Genomic DNA, 23670 nt, shown 5'->3' with positions numbered 1-23670 from the left:
ATCTGTGTAGGTAACCACTCCTGGATATATTTCATTCACTATATATAACATTTTACTTCACTTTAATCTTGGATTTAAATAAATCCCCATTTCTTAAAAAATTAAAAATTTACATGTCCGCATTGCTCATATCCCTAATTGATAGACTCCTTATTTTATTTCTGGCGGTGGTTTTCGCGGGACGGGTTTGTGATTGGTGTTGAAAAAGAAAGAAACAATGAATCAGATAGGTGAGCTGTATGGGTTTCATGTTAGTTAGTTTTATTTGGCGGAGCTCTTTGCCCTTTGATTTGGCGAGGAGTAATAATGTCACTTTGTGATAGTGTAGGTTATTAGTGAGTACTTAGCATTTCCTCTTTCTCCTGATTTGGCCCTTGCTTAATTGGTGGCATTTCTCATTAGCATTTTTCCAGGAAGGAAGAAGAGAGGGAGAGTAGAAGAAGAAAGAAAAAGACGAGGGAATGGAATAAGGAGAATGTGTGTGTTTGAGAGAGTCGGCAGTAGATAGTATAAGGTATAGCGGTAGAAGAGGAGGTGGGGCGGGATAAGGATATTGTTCGTGTGTGTTTGAGAAAAAGGGGATGTGGCTGAGAGATTTGGAGCAGGAGGTGAAAGAGTGAAGTAGAAAAGAGACGTGGAAAACAGAGGAAATAGGAGGCAACTGCGTTTGTTATGCTTCTAAGTATTTCCTCTTTAGTTGGCCGTGTGTTTTGGAGGGGAGGTGTGCGAGCGGCAGTGAGAAGGGAGGTAACCAGCGCGCAGTCACAGCGGGCAGGGCGAGTCACACAGGCGAGCTGAGGGGTCGCGCCTGCCTACCCCTCCCCTTCCCTCGCCTCCCAGCACCCACCCGGGCTGCAGCCACACTCTCTCAGTCAGTCGGAAAGCAGCATGGCGAAGTGGAAGGCGGTGGGTTCGCACAGCTCGGGACAGCAGCCGCGGTGGAGCGCCAGCGCCTGTCCCTCCCCGCCAGCACTGCTACTTTTGGGATTCCATCTATTTATTACGGCCTGTGTGCGCCTGGCGGAGGGGACGACAGAAGGTTAGTTAAATAAACATAATCGCTATAATACCCTCCCCCCCCCCCCCTCCCACCGCCACCGTCTCCACTCACCATAATTTTAATTCAATTTAATAACGAATGCGTAAAAAGCGGTAAATTATTGTTGAAGGATCCGATCGGAAGCCTCTCCTCCCTGTCTAAATTTAGCCCCCTGTTGTTTTAAGCCGTTTCTATAATGAAATGTGTCTTTAGGCACGTTATTTAAGAGGGTATGGATTAACGAGGCCAGCGAGGTTCAGGTGTCGTAGCCGCCCGGGATAGGCAGTCAGCCGCCACTCTTATGTACACCAGCCCGAGGCTCCGCTCGGCCTAAAGGGAGAAGGAAGGGCCACAATAAGAACACACTGACACGAGGTGTTTTTATTCCTAACCCCTTCAGGGAATGGTGATTTATTTTAAAAATATCTTTGAGAGATCCATAGGAGCGTTTCTGCGAGCAAGTCGGAAGTATTTAATTTGTTCATTCTCTGTGGAAAATATGTTGGGGCCTTTAGTGTAAGTGACTTAAATAAACCAAGGCAGCAGAGGAACACGATGCTTGGACAAAAGTGAGATCTGAGTATTTACATCCTTTTCTTGTGAATTGCTTAATTTGAGCTTTATCACTTGAATTGCCAGAAGTTTAGCGTTTCTTCTAATCACTTGCATTAATTTGTTGATATTAATGAAAGTGACATTTGAATGTTTTTTTTTAGTGAGGAACTTGGGTTTGTTTTGTTTTTTTTCCATTATATTGGTACACAAAGGAAAAAGGAGTGATAGTCATACAAGAACATGTTAAATAAAAAGTATCGTGCCATTTTATGTTTAGAGCTTTGTGTGGATTAGTTAGTGTTGGAGTTTGCTAATGAGCCTGGTAAGCTCTAGTAAATGTATCCTGATCAACTGGTAAAAATAGCAACATCTCATTTATTAGTATCTCTGGCAATGATTGATAATTGTCAGGCTTGGGGAACTGAAATTTTGTGACATTGAATTTTCATACGCAGCTACAGTTCTTGAAAACTTTACCTCATTTCTGCATTTCATTTTGTCTACAGCTAAAGTAATGGGCTTCACTTTAAGTTAGCCATGTCAGTTTACGTAGGCCTTCCTCCAGGCATGTATTAAAATATTGTTTGATACCTGATGAGCAGCTGTCCAGACAAAGTGTTCCGAAGCACTACCTATATAATGGTTTGCCCTTGTGCATGATTTGACAAATTGACCCTCACGAGGGGTGGGGTGCCAAGAGGTGGAAATGTCATTTTTTTAATGCTGTCAGGAAGTTGTTTGACTCGAATTAATATCATCCAAAAAGAGTTGGAACATTGTATTAGAGGTTACCACTTGGAATAAGCCTTTCTCACTTCTGCCCCTCTGACTCAGTCACTTCCAATCAAAATGAAAGTTAATGTCACATTATGACATGGCTTAAGAGTAGGAGTTGATTAATGGCGTGGTTATTTGTCCTTTGTTTGCCGCTGTAGTTATTTTTTATATTGTTAATATGTGTTTTTGGGCAGATAAGTCTAAGCAGTGTAGAGTCTAAAAAGGTAATGAGTAATAAGAAAGTAATGAGAAAGTGGTGTTGACTCTGATAGAGCAGCGAAGAAGCAGTGTGAAAAAGGTTTTAAAGAAATAGTCTTGAGAGTTTAGGTTAGTTACAGTGTTAAGATGAAGGGTGGGATGTTATGTAAAAGTATTTTTGGGCAAAGGTGTTGTATTCACTAATTTTGGGAGTCCAATGAAAGTTGGAAAGCTTGGGACTTGTGAACTTTTTAAATAGGGCTTTTCATGTCCTTGAGATATCAAAAACACTTTGCAGTCAATTAATTTATTTTTTAAATGATTAAACATTTACAAAAGGCAAACGTGGTATTCAGTGTACAGAGCATCTACAGGCAGCAGTGAGGCAAATGACTAAATCTTTCTTTCATTGAGGGATAAATGTTTGTCTAAAGACAGACTTGAAATTAGTACTGTACTGTACCTTTCTGGTCAATGAAGAACTTTTAAGTGTTACCACAGATGTAATAGAGGAAATGTGGCAACTGACTTGTGCACAGCAAGATCTCAGTGTGATAATAATATGGTGATCTTTTTGAGAAACATTGCTTGGGGGTAAGTTCCTGCTGTTCATCTCTGTTATGGGATCTTTTGTATTGAGCTGAGCATACAGTGCTTTAGCTTAATATCTTGTCTGAGAGATCACCGATGCTGCAAAGTTCCCTTTAGTGTGTGTACCTGGAATTTTACGTTAGGGTTTTGTAGTGGGTCTTCATTCCACAACTTCTGTACTTAAGTGAGAATGACATCGAGTCCAGGCTTTCGAGGTTTGCACACTCTTTTGCATGATCAGTTGGAATACTGACCGGGATTTGACAATAAAACATTCACTTTCAGTGCAACGTGATGTGTTTTAAGAAGTTAAACCAGGCAGGATGAGCACTGTGAATGGCAGATCCCTAGGGAGTGTTGTTGAGCAGATCTTGATGTACAAGTATGTAGTTTCCTGAAAGTAGCGACGCAGGTTTAAAGAGGATCTGCGGGATAAACGTTTCAGAGTAGCTGCTATCGGGAATCGGCTGCAGGAAGAGGTGTTGGAGGCAGGATCAGTAATGTGCATCTGGACAGTATTTAAATGAGGAAGGGATGGAGAGACTTAATGCAAGGAGTGGGATTATTATGAATAGACATGACGATTAGCATAGTCGCAGTAGACACAGGGTATGTAACTCTTACTCAACTGAACTGAATTTTAAACCATGGTTACTTACTCAAGTCCAGAAGTGGGGCTATGATTTGATAGGAATGGTATTTCTGGCAGAGTACAAGAAGTGGAGGTTTGAGAGTACTGGGGTTTGTGTTTGGAGAAATTTGAGTGGCTGGTCAGAGGGAGTCATGATGTGGTAAAAGTGCAGGTGATTCAATGGGATGATATGTAAGATGGGCATAAAACTGAGCAATGTTCCAGAGGACTATGTTGTTGTGATGAGGAACAGGAATAATGTTTGAAGTGTTCGCAAGAAATTAACCATTGAAGCTTGGGTGTCCAGCTACAAGCATCTAGAAAGAGTAGTCAGGATTGGGATTCTTGAATCCAGGTTTTGTGCGTTGTTTATAGGTAGAGCAATTTAAGGCCTATTCTGTTCATTAATGTTGTGAAAGTAACCTGGTAAAATCAAGTAAGGTGATGTGTGGAAATGTGCAGAGGTAAGTTAGCTGATTTTAGTACACATGTAAAAATTGATCCATGCCGATGAAATAAGATTTAATACAGTAGTCTGAGAACTACCCATGTTAATGGGTGTCATAATGAGCCTAAAATGAGTTTTACATTGTGAATGAGATTTAATAAACTTCCAAGTAAAATAAGATTTTCCACCCTCACTGTTGTATTAGTTTGGATACACGCAATCAAAACTCTTTAAAGCGTGTGCCCCTTTTCCTCGTGGCTAACTGCTTTATAATGTAGTTTACATTTGTATGTTGGTATAGTGAAATGAAGAACTTGAGTTCAGTGATGAATCTATGTGCCTGAGTGCATAGCTTGTTAGCTGTATTTCCTCTTTCTACCATCCCTGTTGACCTAAGTTGAAACTGAGCCTGTTACAAATTCATTTTCCCTTCCTGTCTGTCGTAACAATTACAAATCAGTCTCAGAGTTTTTACTAGAATCTGACTTGTATTCCTGACCATAGTGATTCTTTTTGCTTCTGGATGTTTTGCATCAGTAGGTTGGCATACTTGGTTTTGAGGAAATAAAATTAGCTAATGAATTTTTAAAGGTCTGACAAATGATGAAATGGTGAAAGTAAAATCACCCTTTAATTATGCTAACACAAGACTGAGTCCTTTTGTTATTGTGCAAGACTCTGGTTAAACTTCAGAATGCTGTCTAATTTTGATCTGCTCATGCTTGGAAAGTCTGGGAAAGCCAACACTATTCATTCTAATCTCACTTCCCTAGGTACGATCTGATCAAGGACATTCAAGTATTGTTCACATCAAACTGAGTAGATCTGGGTCATATTAATTAGATGCTACAGTAGAGGGATCCTTCCCTCAGGAAGAGTGAAAGTGTGGGATGAGTATTGTATTCTGGCATGGACGTGGATGAGATACAGAGATCCCCTGTTTCTGGGCAAGTGAGAAATGTCAATATTGTGAAGCCTAGTTCTTCTTAACTAGGTAAGACTTTTCAAGTAGGCCATTTGTTCCTTGCCTGTTTGTAAATCATACTACTTCCAAGTTGACCTTTACTGAGGTTTGCTGCCCAAAACTGGAGGCAGTGCTCTATATTGGATCTGAGCTGGAATCTGCAATTTGAAGCATAACTTCCTGGGCTTGATTTTGAATCCTCTTGAGGTGAAGTCTAATTAAATCTTTGATTTTTGTTTCATCTGCATTTGCAGCTAAGGTTTATACAGTACTCTGCAGAAGTCTAGTTGTATAGCTGGCATGCCTGACATTTTTGTACGATACTGAAGTAATTTTATGTATTCTACTGCTGCAAAAAAAAACAAATTTGTGTGAGTGATGATAAATCTGTTTTTGATATGAGTCTCTATTGTGTACTGAGTGGGAAGGGAGCAGGGAGGGGGAAATCATGGTTGGGAAGAGGGGAAGAGAATGGGAAGCACCAGAGAGACATTCTGTAATGACTGATAAACAAATGGTTTGAAATCAAATGACCTTGCCCAGTGTCTCAGGGCCTTGTGTGTCTGCACCCACCCTGCCCCTGCTGCTCCTTCTCTGCCACCTTCCCACGCCCCACCCACGGCGCTCCACCCTTGCCATTCTCAATCCTTTTCTCTCCACTTCAAGCTGGCAAATACAGTATTGTGCAAGAATTTTAGATGCACTGTTTTATATATTTTAAACCTAATATTTTTTTGCAGAATACTGTACAACTGGATGTTTAAGATAAGTGGAGAATAAAGGGGAATTGCCAGGATAATAAAAAGTCAACTGTAAAGATAGCAGGTATGAAGAGAGGAACTTGTGGTTGGCTGAAGTAAAACGGATATGAATAGTGTAGGTCAAAAATAAATATTATCTGGACAGGATGTGGGGTTTAAAGCTTAACATATAGTTCACATTTTTGCCTTGTTTGGCCTAAGTAGCCAGTTAGTGTTGAAATTCATTACTTTTAGTCCTCACTGTAAACTTAATGTACTTAATCTTTGATAGTTGAGTGAAGTTTTCATTGATTCAGAATGGGCCCAAGTAATACAGGTGATTGTGGGTTTGGCAGTAAGCAGTGAAGATATAGAACTGAATGTTATCGTTAATACTGACAAAACAGCTCTTCCATGACAAAGAAACTGAGGCAGATGTTTGAAAGTGACAGGTGAGATAAGGAAATGTTCTCAAGATTTTAGAGATGTTAGGATAGAAGGCATGAAAACAAGAGTCAAAACTGGGTTCAGGAAGAGTTTGACTACATGTGTTTTTCTTTGGGGTTTAGGGCAGTGAGGAAAGGATAGGTAAATTGGGGGAGAATGTGTGGAATTGAGAGAGACACTGGAATCTGAGGTGAAGAGGAAAACAACTGGTGTAGAGTACTTCTGAATATTGTGAACCTTTTAAATTCATAATTCATTAAAATCCAGCAGATAAATATTGAGTTGTGCTGTGAATGATGCTTTCAGACTAGTTGAATGCACAATGGAATGAATTTCCTTTTGAGTAGTGTGGGCAACTTCCCTGTTAATATGTTTGCATTACATACTGAAGTGTAATGCAGGCTTACATTTTGCATTACTTTATTCCCTTTCCTGTACAACAAACAAGAATAATGTTTGAGCATATGCTGGGATGGCTCTTCAGCTTAAAAAACAGAATGGCGAGGTTGGCTTTTCATGAAAGCAGTAAGAAAGATGTATCAATGAGAACAGAGTAGGACATGGGTTTTTGTTCTACCAGAAATAGAAATGAAAGGTAACTTGACTAAATCACAAGAAGTGATTGAAGGGTCCTGGGCAGAATTTTGAGCAGCAGCCAAACTGAGAGCACAAATAAAGTGGCGATGGCTTTTACTTGCAAACAGAAGTTAGTATTATCAGCTTCAGCTTTAGTCCTGATAAGAACTTGTGTGGCTTCCTGTCAACCTTTGGGTATGTTTCAAAAACTAGGCAGGTTGGAAACTAAAAGCGTAGGCAGTTAATGTGGTATTGTACTTTCCTTTGTCATTTATATAAAGTCGAACTTGATTTTCACTTTACAGATTGAGTTCTGCTGAGTTTGAATTTTTTATGTTTTTTTAAAAAAAACCTTACTGAAAAAGTTTTATTAAAGTTTTGTTTCATAGATGTGAATGGTATAACTGACTTTTCAATGATTGAAATTGGATTATTTTGAAACCAGCTGCACTGAAAATTGAATTACATTCTTTGGGGTGAGGAAGCGTTTTGAAATATTTACACTTTCAGAACATAGAGTACTTCAGCACAACACAGGCCCTTCATCTATGATGTGCTGATCTTTTAACCCACTCTAAAATCAATCTAATCCTTTCTTCCTCTATGACCCTCCAATGTTCTATCATCCATGTACCTATCTAGGAGTTTCTTAAATGCCCTTAATGTATTTGCCTCTACCATCAGCCCTGGCAATGTGTTCCACACACCCACCACTCTTTTTTTTTAAAAACTTGCCTGACATCCCCCACAATATTTTCTTCCAATCACCTTTGTATTAGCCATTTTCATCCTGGAGAAAGTCTCAGGCTATCCACTCTATGCTGCTTATCATGCGCACCTCTTATCAAGTCACCTGTCATCGTCCTTTGCTCTAAAGAGAAAAGCCCTAGTTGCTCAGCCTATCCAATAAGACATGCCCTCTAGTCCAGGCATCGTCTTGAAAGCTTTTGCAATCTTCCTATAATGATGAGGTGACCAGAACTGATAATCATATTCCGAGTGTGATCTAACCAGGTTTTTATAGAGCTACAACATTACCTCGTGGCTCTTATACTTAATCTCCTGACTAGTGAAAGCCAACACACCATACGCATAACAATTCTATCGATTTACGTGGTAACTTTGAAGGATCAGTGGACATGGGCCCCAGGCATTCTCTGCTCCTCCACACTTTTCTCTTATGAAGGGGTGAAGGATTTAATGAAAGAAGTATAACGGGGATAGATATCTGTCTGTTGGATCAATAGTTTTACAGTTGATTGGCCTGTATTGGGCATGAATTTGTGTTAAAAAGGTGGCAGGGAAGAGTATTTATGTGAAGGGGAATTTGTGCAGGTGAATCTCTGGAGCTTACTAAAATGAACCATAGTAGCATCAGGCTAGGATAAGGAATGATCCAATTCTTAATTGGAACAATTCTTAAACCTTGTGAAAAAGGTGTTGTCAAAAGTGGCTTTCATAGTAAGTTTAACTTGGCGTAATTTCAGTAAAGACGGGAGAAAATTCCTGTTCCTCATTAGTTTTCTTTATAAGCTTGCAGCAGCTCTGTTTGGCTGCTGCTCAACATTCTGCCCAGGCCCTTCACTCACTTCCTCACATCAGTCATTTTACCTTTTGTTTCTGTTTTCAGTAGAGAAAAACCCATGTCCCATCCTGTTCTCTCATTGATAGATCTTTCTCACTGTTTTCATGAAAGGCCAACTTCCCTCCACTGTTCTCTTAGCTCAAGAACCATCCCAGCAGGTGCCTTTTTCCTGCCCAACAAACAGGGTCAATGTGTAATGCAAACTTGTTAACAGGGAAATTGCCTGCCTTGCTCAAAAGGAGGAGCATCCCATTGCACATTCATCTAGCCTGAAAACTTCTGTGCAGAAAACACAGCTTTATTTTTTGCGTTAATTTAAATTTGTTTATATGATATTTTCAGTGAATTTGGTGGCTTTTCTCAAGTGACAGGTAGTGATGAGTGGTGTTGCCAGGGTCAATGCTTAAACTGCAATTATTCGCAATAAATATTAATGATTTGGATAGGAAACTAAATATATCTCCAAGTTTGCAGATGACGCATAAATTGGCTGAATTGTGGCAGGAGGGGAAGTGTGAGCTATGAGGAGAATGTAGAGAGGTTCCAATGTGCTTTAGACCAATTGGTTGAGAAAGATAATGCATGGCAGATGTAGTTTAAAATGGAAAGATGGATTTGTCCATCTCTTCTAAAGTCTACAATGCATTATTATCTGAATGGATATTGGTGGAGGGGGGCAAAGGTTTAACAGTTTTAACGGTAAGGGTTTTCAGTTTGAAAATTAACTTTTTTTTTAATAAATACTGCTGGACCTGCTGAGTGTTTCCAGCATTATTTTTGTTTTAGATTTTCACCATCTGCAGTATTTAAAGTTCAAAGTAAATTTACTATCAAAGTGCATATATGCCACCGTATACAACCCTGAGATTTATTTTCACGTGGGCATACTCAATAAATCCAATTACCATAATAGAATCAATAAAAGACCACACCAATTGGGCATACAACTAGTGTGTAAAAGACAATAAATAGCAAATACAAAAGGAAAGAAATAGTAGTAATAAATAAATGAGCAATAAATATCGAGAACATGAGATGAAGAGTCCATGAAGGACCCCCTGCATGCCCTTTTCTCACTGTTACCCTCAGAAGGTACAGAAGCCTGAAGGGGCACAGTCAGTGATACAGGAACAGCTTCTTCCCCACTGTCATTCGATTCCTAAATGGATATTGAACTTGTAAACACTACCTCACTTTTTTAATATATTATTTCTGTTTTTGCATGATGTTAATCTATTCAATATATGTCTACTATATGATTCATTATTATTTTTTCTTCTATATTATGTATTGCATTGAACTGCTGCTGCTAAGTTAACAAATTTCACGATACATCTCAGTGATAATAAACCTGATTCTGAAAGTGAGTCCATAAGTTGTGGGAACAGTTCAGTGATGGGCGAGTGAAATTATCCCCTTTCATTCAAGAGCCTGACAGTTGAGGGTTAATAACTGCTCCTGAACCTGGTGGTGTGAATCCTGAGGCTCCTGTGCCTACTTCCTGATGGCAGCATGTGAGAAGAAAGCATGGCCTGGGTGTTGGGGTCTCTGGTGATGAATGCTGCTTTCCTTTGACAACATTCCATATAGATGTGTTCAGTGGTGTGGGCTGAACTGTATCCACTACTTTTTGTAGGATTTTCTGTTCAATGGTGTTGGTGTTTCCATAGCAGGCTGTGATGTAGCCAGTCAGTTTATTCTCCCCCACGCATTTGTAGAAGTCTGTCAGAGCTTTAGATGTCGTGCTGAATTTTCGCAAATTCCTAAGGAAGTAGAAGCACTGTAGTGCTTTCTTTGTAATTGCACCGATGTGTTGGGCCCAGGACAGGCCCTCTGAAATGATAACACCGAGGTATGCACTTCATTTCTGTCCAGATGTTCCAGGGTTGAATGAAGAGTCGATGAGATGGCATTTGCAGTGGACCTCTTGTGCCAGGAGGCAAGTCGCTTCTATGAGATGTGCATCAAGACTTGGTGTCTTTGTACCCCAGTTGCTGAAAGCGAGCATTCAAATGCTGCAAGCAGTTAGGAAGTCAAGTGTTGACCTTCATTTGCAAGGAGATCTGAGTGCAAGAGCTAGAATAACTTTGCTGCGTCTGTACAGGGCCTCTGTAAGGCCGCATCTGAAGTTTGTATACTGTCTTGATTGCTTTATATGAGCAAAGCTGTTCTTGCCATGAAGGGAATGCCACAAGGGTTCATTGGAATGATACCAAGGGTGGAAAGACTGACGGGAGTTTATAAGAATGCAACAGGATCCCAGCAAAATATATAATATTCTAGATAGACTAAATACACAGAGTTTGGCTATTCGTTGTTAAATCAGGAAATGAGAGTCAGATTCTGGTAATGGTGTATGCCATTATAAAATTGAGAGCAAGGAAAATTATCTTTGTAATGTGGGCCATTCTGTACCACTGAAGATGGGTATTATAATAAAATATATTTAGGGAGGAGGTAAATGTAGTGCTTAATGCTAAAGGGATATGGAGAGACGTTTGGAGAATAGGGTATTGAAGTGGTTTTTCAACCTTGTTTGTGCTGAATGGTGGAACAAGCCTAATGGCTTATTCCTATTTTCTGTGTTGCTAGGTTTGCGTATTGTTGGACAAGTATGAAATAGCTGTGATGTTGGTAAAAGGTTTGTGTATTCCTCCTCAAGAATGATTTCTGTCAATGTGCTCTGCCTTTTCACTAACTGAATATGGGGAATTGAATGCAAACACGAGGAAATCTGCAGATGCTGGAAATTCAAGCAACACACACAAAATGCTGGTGGAACACAGCAGGCCAGGCAGCATCTATAAGGAGAAGCACTGTCGACATGCTTCTCCTTATAGATGCTGCCTGGCTTGCTGTGTTCCACCAGCATTTTGATGGGGAATTGAATGCTAGCTTAATTTCATGTTCCCCTACTTGTTCATATCCCAGCCTATTCATGGTTAACTAATAGTTTCATTCTGTTTTATTTAATTTTTGATAAAAGTTCAATTTTTTAAAAAGTGTCTGCAAATGGAAAGCAAAGTCTGTTTGATTTCTTACTTTTCAGTCCATTTAAATTGAAATGTTCTAATTAGGAATATTTAGGTTTTGAAAAATGTTTGACCACATTTCTTAAATGAAAATTTGGATTGAAGAGGTGATCAAAGTTTTGTCAAGGAACTTTAAGTGTTTGACACGAAATGCCATGCCCCACAGTTTTTAACGAATTATGATGGCGATGCAAGCTGGCTAATTGAATCTTCTTATGAGCACCTAGGTATTTTCATGTCCAAAAAAAATTGTCATCCATTGGAACGTAGGAATCGATCCCTTACACAGTCAAACAATGCTGGTGATTATCTCCTTGAAAGAAGAGTACTGGGGATATCGGGGAATGATATTCCATGTGATTGAAATGGTAATAGACAGGTAATTTCATATAAAACTAGCATCATGACTATTCTTGATGTCTAGTGTGTAAGTGAATCACTTGAATGGCCCAGGTGGACATATTCTGTAGTCTTGATAATCTAAAAGGAATTACATATTTCCTGTAGTAATTGCCTTTTGCAATTACTTTTTAATGGCCTTCGGTATAATAGATTTTATGGGCCGTTCTCATTTTATAGTTAATGTTTTTAACTACCAAATGGCACTTGAGATGAGTGCCAAATTTATCTCTGGGCAATCTTTAGATTAAAGTACATATTGATAAACAGTTTTAGCATGGGTTTCTCATGGAGTCTTGTAAGTTGATTTATTATTGTCACATGTACTGGGGTACAGTGAAAAGCTTTGTTATGCATGCCATTCATACAGATCATTTCATTACAACAGTGCATTGAAGCAGCACAAGGAAAGGAATAACAATGCAGAATAAAGTTTTGCTGAAAGTGTAGTGTAGGGCCATAATGAAGTAGATTGTAAGGCTGAGAGTCCACCTTATCATATTAGGGGACCATTCAGTAGTCTTGTAATAGCAAGGTGGAAGCTGTTGTGGCTGGTGGCGTGTGCTTCTGCCCAGTGACATGGGGGATAAGTGAGAATGTTCATATTACCCTAGATTCCGGACTACAGAGCGCACCTGATTAAAAGCCGCTGGCTCTAATTTTAGAAATAAAATCAATTTTTTAATTGTACAGGCCGCACCGGATTTTAGGCCGCAGGTGTCCCACGTTGTAATATGAGATATTTACACAGAAAGATATTACACGTGAGGATTTTTTAACTTTTAATTAAATCCATATGGTAACAAAAACAAATACATATTGCAAATGCTTTTTTTCGAACCGTGCCCATAACGCGGCTACTTTTAAATATACGTTGCGTATACTTCTTTACTGAACAACATTCCAATATCTCCTAACGACTGGTAAAAAATATATATACTGCAGCCTACCAGGAAAAGTTATTGATCGCCTTTAACTTAAAAGCAGCGTTCGCTCAGATCCAAAGCCGCTCGCGTAATGCGCTCCCTCCCTCCGTCCCGTTTTATCGCAAACTGGCATTTTTCCCACAAGACGCGGCGAAACCGGGTGTGACGTCATAGCATCCCGCGATGTAGTACAGAAAACAAATATAGTTAAAACTCTTCTAACTTTAACTAGAAAATGAATTACTAAGCGAAAATATTATAAACTAAGTAACTGCCATAAAGGCAGCACAATGCTTTTCTTCGAGTGTTTTCCATGTTGATGAGGGTGAGTACAAATGACTGATTTACAATAATTTAATTGTGAAAGTGTGCTTGATTTATCGTACAATTTCATTGGACCTCTGTGAACTACTCATCAATTTTATTGGTCTACTGTTATGAGGCAAAATGTTTACGAGGCGGCATGAAAAAAATCATGTATTAGCCGCTCCGTTTTAAAGGCCGCAAAGTTCAAAGCTGTTCAAAATGTGGGAAAAAAGTAGCGGCTTAAAATCCGGAATCTACGGTACATTGTTTTCAACTATTGTTAACAATTCTTTAATGTACTGATTGAATTTTATGGAAAATAATTCAGTAAGGGTTTTCTGGGTCAGGTGAAAAATCAGGATTTTAATCACTAACATCACTGATAAATACAAGTTGTGTCCAGGATGTGCCCCATCTGCATTTGAGGCAGATTATGGGTATGTGGAAATAGAACACCTGGGTATCTAGTGGCTGCAACAAGCACTCCAGTAGCAGAGTAAAATTCAGTATTGTTTTATTTTGCTACCAGTTTTTTGTTTTGATGTTTTTAATGCATAAATAATGTATTTCTCTATGTAGAAAGGAGTGACATTTTTCTTGGTGAGCAATTTTAGTTTGCAAAGTGTCAAGCTGCACTTGACTTCTAAGGTTGAAGACCTGCCACTCTGTCACATCTCTTGCATTGTTTTCCTAATGTATTTGCTGCCACAGTTTGTATTATAAAATGTGATCTGTTATAATATAAAGTGTTTAAAAACAAAATGAAAGCCTTTGTTAGGTTCTCATCTTGGTCAGAAAGAGACCTGAGTGCATAATCTAGACCGGGTCTCGTCGGGGATTAGACGAGTGCTACGCTGCCTCTCTTCAGTTGAAATGTTAAATTGAATTCCCACCTGTACTCGGCAAATGGGGAAAAAAAGAACAAGGCATGATTTTGATGAAGAGTAAAGGTTTTATTGCTAACGTTAGAAGAAGGATTAATATGGCCAGCACCTTAATCAATCATTGTCACTTTTACATTTTATGTGGAATCTCATTGTATAAATTAGCTAAAGTATTCATACGCTTCAGAAGTGCTTAATCAGCTAAGACATTTTAGGATTCGAGAGGCCATAAAATGCACCATATAAAGGCAAGTTTAAATCTGTTGGACTGCTGAGTGCTTCCTGTTAAAATTACTTTTGCTTTGAGAAAATCATGTCCATCTTGAAATGTTATAGATAGTGAATTTCTATTTTTGACATGTTTGGGGTACTCTTGCTTCTGCTTTCTATTTGTTGTAGACAAATACAGAAGATGTTTCTGACAGTCAGTTTTTGGGTTTGGAAAATGCTGTCAGATCAGATCTCATTTTAAACTTCTGAATGCATGGATTTGGTTTTGAGTGTTTGTTTTGATATAAGCAGAGAAGTACACAGTCATCAGTATATAATTTCTGAAGAACTGCAACTTGAATAGCAGTAGATGGATATTTTGTCTAATTTTGCACTTTTAAGAGTAGAAATGATTATTGGTTTTGTTTTTGATTTCATCTCAATAAGGTGTTAAGGGCAGGCGTTAAGACTTAAAGAAAGGAAATGACGTGCTACATGGTGTTAACAATCTTGCACTATATTGATGCTCCATCTGCTTGCATTGCTCCCATTGAGAAATAATAGTATAGTCAATTGTTGCCACCATTCTTCAGAAACTATGCAAGCTCTTAGACAGGATGCAGGCCAATGAACCAGTATGGTATGGATAGCCAGAGGCTTTTTCCCAGGGCTGAAATGGCTAACATGACAGGGCACAGTTTTAAAGTGCTGGAAGTAGGTACAGAGGGGATGTCAGGGCTAAGTTTTTTTTTACACAGTGGTGAGTGCATGGAATGGGCTGCTGGTGACAGTGGTGGAGGTGGATACGAATTGAAAATACACGTGGACTAAAACGTTAACTGTCCTGTGCTATCATCAGTGGGATCATCAGTTGATCTGCCACCTGTCTTCAGGAGTTTTGGCCCGCTTATGATCAAGACTCCCTTGAGGTGGTGGGCCAGCAGTGCTAAAGCACCACCTCCCACTGATGAACTTAACAACTTGGCATCTGCCTCTATCAGAGTTGTTGGTCGCTTCCATCCAACAGATAGTCCACTCTTCAGGTATCTACGCAGCTACTGAAGAGTTTACAAAAGATGGATACACTGTCTGACTATTTGCCCCCCTGGACATACTTAGTCCACACCCATGATGATCCTGCCTCTGCTGCCTCAGCTACAGCCCTACTGGTTGACTTGATCTCTCTTCTACTAAACAATAGGATATTAAGAGACTCCTGGGCAGGTACGTGGAGCTCAAAAATAGAGGGCCATAGGTAACCTTAGGTAATTTCTAAAAAAGTACGTTCAGCCGAAGGGCCTGTATGTATTGTGCTGTAGGTTTTCTGTGTTTCTAGTACTGAGTTTCCACATATGAAGATGTAATTGTTCTAGGAACAAAGATGATTGATGGGTGTTGGCCATTGTGAGGCATTTTGTTAAACTGTTTCACTGGTTGTTGTGTTCCCCAATGCCATTAGGCTTTACAATTCTACCGCCAGGACTTAAGAACTTTTTAAAGCTATTATTAATGCTTTTTGAGATGGTGATTTAGATGCATATCATATTTTTTTTACTGAGTTAAGTATTGTATGTAATTAGTTTTGCTACAACAAGTGTATGGGACATTGGAAAAAAGTTGAATTTCCCCATGGGGATGAATAAAGTATCTATCTATCTATCTATCTACCTATCTATCAGAAGAGGGAATTAAGTTAATGGTGAGGATAAAGGCTGATTTATACTTGTGCGTCGTATCGACGCCGTAGGTAAAGCGTACCCTACGCAGTACCTACGCCGTACCCTACACCGTAGGGTGACATGCACCTCTCCAGAAAAGTTACTCACGCATTGCAGCGACGCAGATCGGAACAACTGTAATTGGTCCGCTTGGTAGCATCGCATTTCCTCCTACGCGTTTCCGATTGCTGCTTCTCCACCATGTTTGTAGGCTGTGCGTACACCAATGCGAAATGGATGAACCAAATCATCAAATCTACCTGCCGACATGCGAAAAAGTTTGAAATGCATTTCCTCGTTCACGTCTCTCACGAAGAAGTTCAACACAGTGACATAGAAACCCCACCGCCAACTAGCATTTTGGCGCACACCAACGCATGCTCGCTACGGCGTAGAGTGACGCAGAAGTGAAAATCAGAGTTATGGCGTAGGCTGCGGTGTAGCCTGTATGCACAAGTATAAATCAGCCTTTAGATGGAATTATTTGTGCTTTGCATCTAAAGCTGCTAAAGAGATGTTTGGTTATATTTTGTAACAGGAGCTTAGATATACGAAATTGGAAATTCACAAGAGTAGAGAAAAAAGGATTGATTTGAATAATTCTTTATCTGGCATAGACATGATCTGAATGGCTTTCTGTGTTGCAAAACTGAGTGATTCAGTTCTGAAACTCGTAGCTCTTGGGTAGGCCAAATTATGCTGTTTAATTGTAAAGTGCTATTGTTGCTGGATGTAATTTTTAAAAATGCTGGACTGATCTCTTGATGTTAACTGTACTCATCTGCTTGGAAATTTCAGTATCTTTCTGAAGCATTTAGTAAATGTTTACAGTTGCTCTTTGAGCACAGGTAGAAGGTGTTGACAGGTCCTGATTTTGACATTGTAGGTGAATTTTTTTCAGTAGCGATTGAGTGTAGTACAGCATTTTTGTCCCCTGGCCCCTATTATTGCTAGCTTGTCTCAAGCCTAGGGGATAGTCAAGCTTATACCATTTTTCAGGAGTTGTTGAAAGTATTTCCAAAGATTAAGCTGAGTAAAGAGGGACTCAATCAGTAACAACTTCTTGAACTGAGAATGTTGAATAGCTTAAGTAAAACTTTTAACAGTAAAATGAAATTTGTGTGGCTCAATGTTTTGTAATTATGATGAACAGCATGAGAAATTCATTTGGAGATTTTCTGCTGAGATGTTACAAGTAAATGTTTAATAGTTGTAACAAATGTTTGTACTGAAAGGGTTTGCATATATGTAAACATGATGCTGTCATGCTAAGTGTGTCTTGGATCAGAGCACAATTTCAGTTGGAATAATTTTAATAATTGTCATTTATATATACTAATCTGTTTGGCGCAAAATGAAAATGCACATCCTGATAATGCATCTATAGCTATTTAAAAACAGCCATGCAGCAAGGTTTGGATGTTAATAATTACTACTGCATGATATATTTTGCTAAAAGTTAAATTAAAACTTCGGCTTTGAATGCAGGTAACTTGCCTTCAGAGATGAAGAAAGTGGGAAACCCATTTATCAGCTTTCAAAGGTACATACCAATTTAGCAGTTAACCAGATCATATATTAAGCAAAGGAAGTAATCTAGAAAAAGTGATCCATCCTTGCTAGAAAGCTATTCCGGAAGTCTGTAATGAGCATGAAAAATAAAATGCTTTAAATATGTATGGTAATGCTGATGCAGAAATATTTTAATATTTCACATCTTATTAACCTTTCTTTAAAAGAGTTTCTTCCGTGTGCTTCAAGTACACCATCTCCCACAGCTAGCTTAACTTGTAGAAACATAGAAAACCTACAGCACAATACAGGCCCTTCAGCCCACAATGCTGTGCCGAACATGTACGTACTTCAGAAATTACCTAGGGTTACCTTTAGCCCTCTATTTTTCTAAGCTCCATGTACCTATCCAGGAGTCTCTTAGAAGACCCTACTGTACAGGCAGTCACCGGGTTACGAATGAGTTCCGTTCTTGAGCCCATCTTTAAGTCGGATTTGTACGCAAGTCGGAACAGGTACTTCCTGTATTATTTAGTGTCAGTTATTCAAATGTTTATCTTAGTATATAGTATATCTTTTACCTTTCTGTGCATATAAAACACTTAAGAAACGTATGTAATGTATTTCAATAATTAAACCATTATGTTGCCTAGTAATAATTGTAACTTTCATCGGGGCAGAGCCTTTCGCATGCTCCATTATTCTCACTTTATCCTTTAAAATTGTTCAGATCGTTGACTGACTGTAGCCTAACGCTTTTCCATTGACCAATGGCATTTCACCTCTTTCCGATCGCTTTATTATTACAAATTAATTTTCAATCGTGATCGTTTTCCATCAACAGAACAGAAACACTGCGGATTCAACAGCAGCCGCGGGCGGCGGGTCCTGAGCACCCACGGGTCCTAAAGTCCACCTGCACTAAGACAGGTTAAATGGGACAAGTGGGGGCGATACTGACCCAAATACACTAAAACATCTTAAACATAATAATACAGTAATGTACATAATAATAAGACCATAATAATAAAAGTAACTACATATGGTTACATCAATGTCTTGCATACTGGAAGGGGCATTAGTGAGGTAAGGTTATGATGGACTTGGTGCTGGAGAGTTAGGGTTTGATTCTACTGCTGGAGAGGGCAGGTTTACTACTGGAGTCAATTTATTGAAGTAGGCATCAAGGGAGTTTTTCTTCTTTTCATCATAAATGGCCTTGTAGCAGCTGAGGTTCTCAGTAAATGCACGGTAAAATTTGGTGATCCTCTCTGTATTAAGATCTTGCTCCTCTAACTTTGCCATCCCTGCTTCAATGAGATAAAAGGCTTCAGCTAACTTTTTCATTGCAAACTTTTTCAGTCTGGAGTTCCTAGGTCACAGTTGTCGTCTTCCTCAAACGCTATCATAGAAACATGGAAATCCTACAGCACAATACAGGCCCTTCGGCTCTCAAAGTTGTGCCAAACATGTCCCTACCTTAGAAATTACAAGGCTTACCTATAGCCCTCTATTTTACTAAGCTCCATGCACCTCTCTGAAAGACCCTATCGTATTCACTTCCACCACCGTTGCCGACAGCCCATTCCACGCACTCACCACTCTCTGAGTAAAGAACTTGCCCTTGACATCTCCTTTTTACCTACTTTGCAGCACCTTAAACCTGTATCCTCTTGTGGCAACCATTTCAGCCCTGGGAAAAAGCCTCTGAAGATCCACATGATCAGTGCCTCTCATCATTTTATACACCCCTATCAGGTCACCTCTTATCCTCTGTCACTGTAAGGAGAAAAGGCTGAGTTCATTCAACCTGTTCTCCTAAGGTATGCTCTCCAATCCAGGCAACATCCTTGTAAATCTCCTGTGCACCTTTTCTATGGCTTCCACATACTTCCTATAGTGAGGCGACTAGAATTGAGCACAGTACTCCAAGTGGGGTCTGACCAGGGTCCTATATAGCTGCAACATTACTCTCAGCTCCTAAATTCAATTCCACGATTGATGAAGGCCAGTACACCATACACCTTCTTAACCATGGAGTCAACCTGCGCAGCTGCTTTGAGCGTCCTATAGACTCGGACCCTAAGATCCCTCTTTCTGATCCTCCACACTGCCAAGAGTCTTACCATTAATATTATATTCTGCCATCATATTTGACCTACCAAAATGAACCACTTAACATTTATCTGGGTTGAACTCCATCTGCCACTTCTCAGCCCAGTTTTGCATCCTATCAATGTCCTGCTGTAATCTCTGATAGCCCTCCACATTATCCACAATACCTCCAACCTTTGTGTCATCAGCAAACTTACTAACTCATTCCTCCACTTCCTCATCCAGGTCATTTATAAAAACCATGAAGAGTAAGGGTCCCAGAACAGATCCCTGAGGCACACCACTGGTCACCGACCTCCATGCAGAATATAACTTCTGCTGCTCTAATTCGACCATAAGGTCTTCATTGGTCAGTTCTTCAGCATGGGAGTCGAGTAACTCTGCATCGTTATTTTCACTGATATCTAACTGCGTTTCATTCCCAATATTAACCACAGCTTGCCTGGCTTTGACAATGTCGTCAGCTGTAAATCCCTGAGAAGCATGTGCAAACTGGGGGCACAATTTAAACCACACTCCTTTCATATTTGACTGCTTCACTTTATCCAAAGAATCAGAAATATTTTTGATGGCATTATAGATGTTATAATCCCTCCAGAACTCCTTTAAGCTCATCACATCATCTTGGGTAGCCCTGACTGCTTGTGAGAAGGTCTGCCGTAAATAATAGGCATTTAAGGAGGCTATGACTCCCTGATCCATTGGTTGAAGTAGCGATGTGGTGTTGTGGGGGTAAAAATATGACCTTTACATTGGCTAAAGTGCTTGGATGTCCGGGTGCATTGTCAAGCAGCAGAAGAATCTTGAAAGGAATTTTCTTGGCCAAGCCATAACGTTCAACAGCAGGAACAAAATGGTTCAAGAACCAATCTTCAAAGATGGCAATTGTAACCCAAGCCTTTGAATTTGCCTTCCAAATAACGGGAAGAGATGCCTTAATGAAATGGCGAAGTGCTTTCGGACTTAGGGAGCGATACACAAGCAAAGGCTTGAGCTTGAAATCCCCGGATGAGTTACCCCCAAGCAATAACGTTAGCCTATCCTTCGATGCCTTATGCCCTGGTGCGCTTTTTACCTCTTTCAAAATGTAGGTCCTTTCAGGCATTTTTTCCCCAAAATAAGCCAGTCTCATCTACATTCAATATTTGGTCTGGCAAATAACCTCCCTCCTCAATAATTTTAAAAACATTTCAGGAAAATCACTCGCAGCACTTACATCGGCACTTGATGCTTCACCTTACACTTTAATATTATGTAAATTTGCCCTCACTTTGAAAGGATTGAATCAACCCCCTACTTGCAACAAATTCTTCATCACAAGCACCTTACTTGCTGTACTTGCAGCTTTTAAATCATTGAAAAGGCTTCGAGTCTTTTCTTTCAGTAAAGTAAGGCTAATAGGAATATTACGCTGATTTTGATCGTCTAACCAAATTATCAATAGCCTGTCCATTTCAATAATCAAACCACTGCATTGCTTAGTAATAATTGTAGCTTTCATCAGGGCAGGGCCTTTCTCACTTTATCCTTTAAAATTGCTCCGATTGTTGACCGACTGTAGGCTAACGCTTTTCCAATGACTGATGGCTTTTCACCTCTTTCTGATCACTTTACTGTTTCCACCTTATTTTCAACTGTGATAGTTTTCCTTTGATGCATCACCAGCACTTGCATCGGATTTACGCTTTGGAGACATGGTTACAAGAGTAAATAAGAGAAAAAAATTTAAGCCAAATACAAAGTTACACACTCAGCACAGTGTTAACAGCAACGTGATCCAACTTAAAATGGCGGGACAGCGTTCACCTTCCACGAGGCGATGAACTGCTGAAGCTGCATAATGTTATGGCTATCTGGTGTTAATACCGATTTAATGCTTAATTTAAAGTTGTTCTCATTGTTTTGTGACTACCAGCTGCTCATTTTTTTTTTAAGGTTGAATAGCTTGTATTCCTGGAGTGCCTAAATTATTGTTCATGCAATCTCCTTGAGTTTCTGTGTTTTTTTGCTTCAATTTTTCTATCATCTTTTGCTATTAAATACCCTCTCACATCTAGAGTTTTGTTTTACTTCTATAGTTGTTCCTGGTGCTTCTTTTATGACTTTACCATTGCAGTTTAATCATTTGCCTCCATCTGAGCATTCTACTCTGTGCACCTGTGCTTCCTCATGTGCATTTCACTTCTTACAGAAATGTTCATGTTACCTTCATCTTTCATCTTTAAGGTAATCTTGGTCAGAAGAAATCGTAAAGTTGACTGAAGTACATAATATGGATATTACAAGCAATGTTACTTTATTGGATAACACTTCTGTTTAGATAAGTTATTCAGATGTGATCAGCTTTTTGCACTTCAACCACATGTTTAGCAAACACCAGTTTAACTGTACTGAGTACTGTTTGAATCAGAATCAGGTTTACGATCACTGGCATGTGACATGAAATTTGTTAATTTAGCAGCATTGCAACAAGCAATTGTATAAGTTTTTACTCTTCAACTATTTGGAAGTTATTTTACTAGTTAGCTTACCACTCCTTTTTCGTCCTACTTTTCTCCATGTTGTCTGATAGGGAGGTAAGCAGTATATTTTCTGGAATGTTTGAGTAGGTCATTAAGTGCTTCAGAGATCTCTTGGGTCTCTGAGCCTGGGTCTTTGTTCAATTGGATCCTCAACTTCCTAACCAGAAGACCACAATATTTCTGGATTGATATTAATAATTCCTCACTGACGATCAAAACTGGCACACTTCAGGGTTGTGTGCTTAGCCCACTGCTGTATTCTATACCCATGACTGTATAGCTAGGCATAGGTCAAATGCCATTTGTAAATTTGCTGATACTACAGCCATTGTTGGCAGAATGTCAGATGGAGATGAGAGGGTGTACAGGAGCGAGATATACCAGCTAGTTGAGTGGTGTCCGGCAACAACCTTCCACTCAACATTGGTAGGACCAAAGAACTGTTTGTGGACTTCAGAAAGGTTCAGATGAAGGATCAGATGTAGAGCGAGTGACCAATTTCAAGTTCCTGGGTATCAAGATCTTGGAGGATCTAAACTGTGCCCAACATATTGGTGCAGTGATAAAGAATGCAAGACAACAGCTATATTTCATTAGGAGTCCGAGGAGATTTGCTCTGTCACCTAAAACACTCAAACTTCTACAGATGTACCACGGAGAGCGTTTTGACAGGCTGCTCACTGTCTGGTATTTGGGGGTGGGACTACTGCACAGGATCGGAGGAAGCTACAGAAAGTTGTAAAATTAAGTCTATCTCGAGTACTAGCCTCTGTAGTATCCAAGACATCTTTAAGGAGTGGTGTCTCAGAAAGGCAGTGTCCATCGTTAACAAATCCCATCACCCAAGACATGCTCTCTTTTCATTGTTACCATCAGGAAGGACCTACAGAAGCCTGAAGGCACACACTCAGCAATTCAGGAACAGCTGCTTCCCCTTGGCCATCCAATTCCTAAATGGACATTGGACCCATGAACACTACCTCAGTTTTATTATTTCTGTTTTTGCACTATTTTTAATTTAACTATTTAATAAGCATATTTAAACTTATTTTTCCCCTGTATTATTATGTATTGCATTGTTCTGCTGCCATTAAGTTAACAAATTTCATGACATATGTGGTGGTATTAAACCTGATTCTGATTCTTCTGTAAACTTAAATGTGCTGCATGTAGTTTTCTTTTACCATAAATACCATGGCTTGGTTGTTCTGGAGCCTATTGTATCATACTAAGACATACTATTGTCTGTAAATGAATGTGGAGCTATTAATGTGGAGCTGGTGAAATCTTAGTATAGTTGGTGTGTTTCTAGAGATACCTAGGCTCTTAGCCAAATTCTAATCAGGACTATGGCCTGTGGTGCATCATGGCACTGAATTAAGCTTGGTAATGATGTACAACTGCATGGCATCAGCATGATGAAAGTGGTGCTGTTACAACTGTATTGAATATACAGCATTCCCTTGTAGGTCTTGAGGAAAAAAGATTACATAAA

General features: G+C 39.5%; 1 protein-coding gene across 1 annotated transcript in view; it reads left to right on the top strand.

Moving 5' to 3' along the window:
* The first annotated feature begins 483 nt into the window (after window positions 1-483).
* The window catches only part of tmem131 (transmembrane protein 131), a 194419-nt gene continuing 171232 nt past the window's right edge, over window positions 484-23670 (top strand). Inside the window, exon 1 of the mRNA XM_073044097.1 lies at window positions 484-1039. Coding sequence (XP_072900198.1) covers window positions 889-1039 — 151 coding nt within the window. The 5' untranslated portion in view covers window positions 484-888. The remainder of the gene's footprint in view (window positions 1040-23670) is intronic.

Source organism: Hemitrygon akajei, chromosome 4, assembly GCF_048418815.1.
Source record: "Hemitrygon akajei chromosome 4, sHemAka1.3, whole genome shotgun sequence".
Classification (NCBI taxonomy): Eukaryota; Metazoa; Chordata; class Chondrichthyes; order Myliobatiformes; family Dasyatidae; genus Hemitrygon; species Hemitrygon akajei.
Note: the sequence above shows the minus strand (reverse complement) of the source record. Positions and strands in the feature narration are given on the sequence as shown.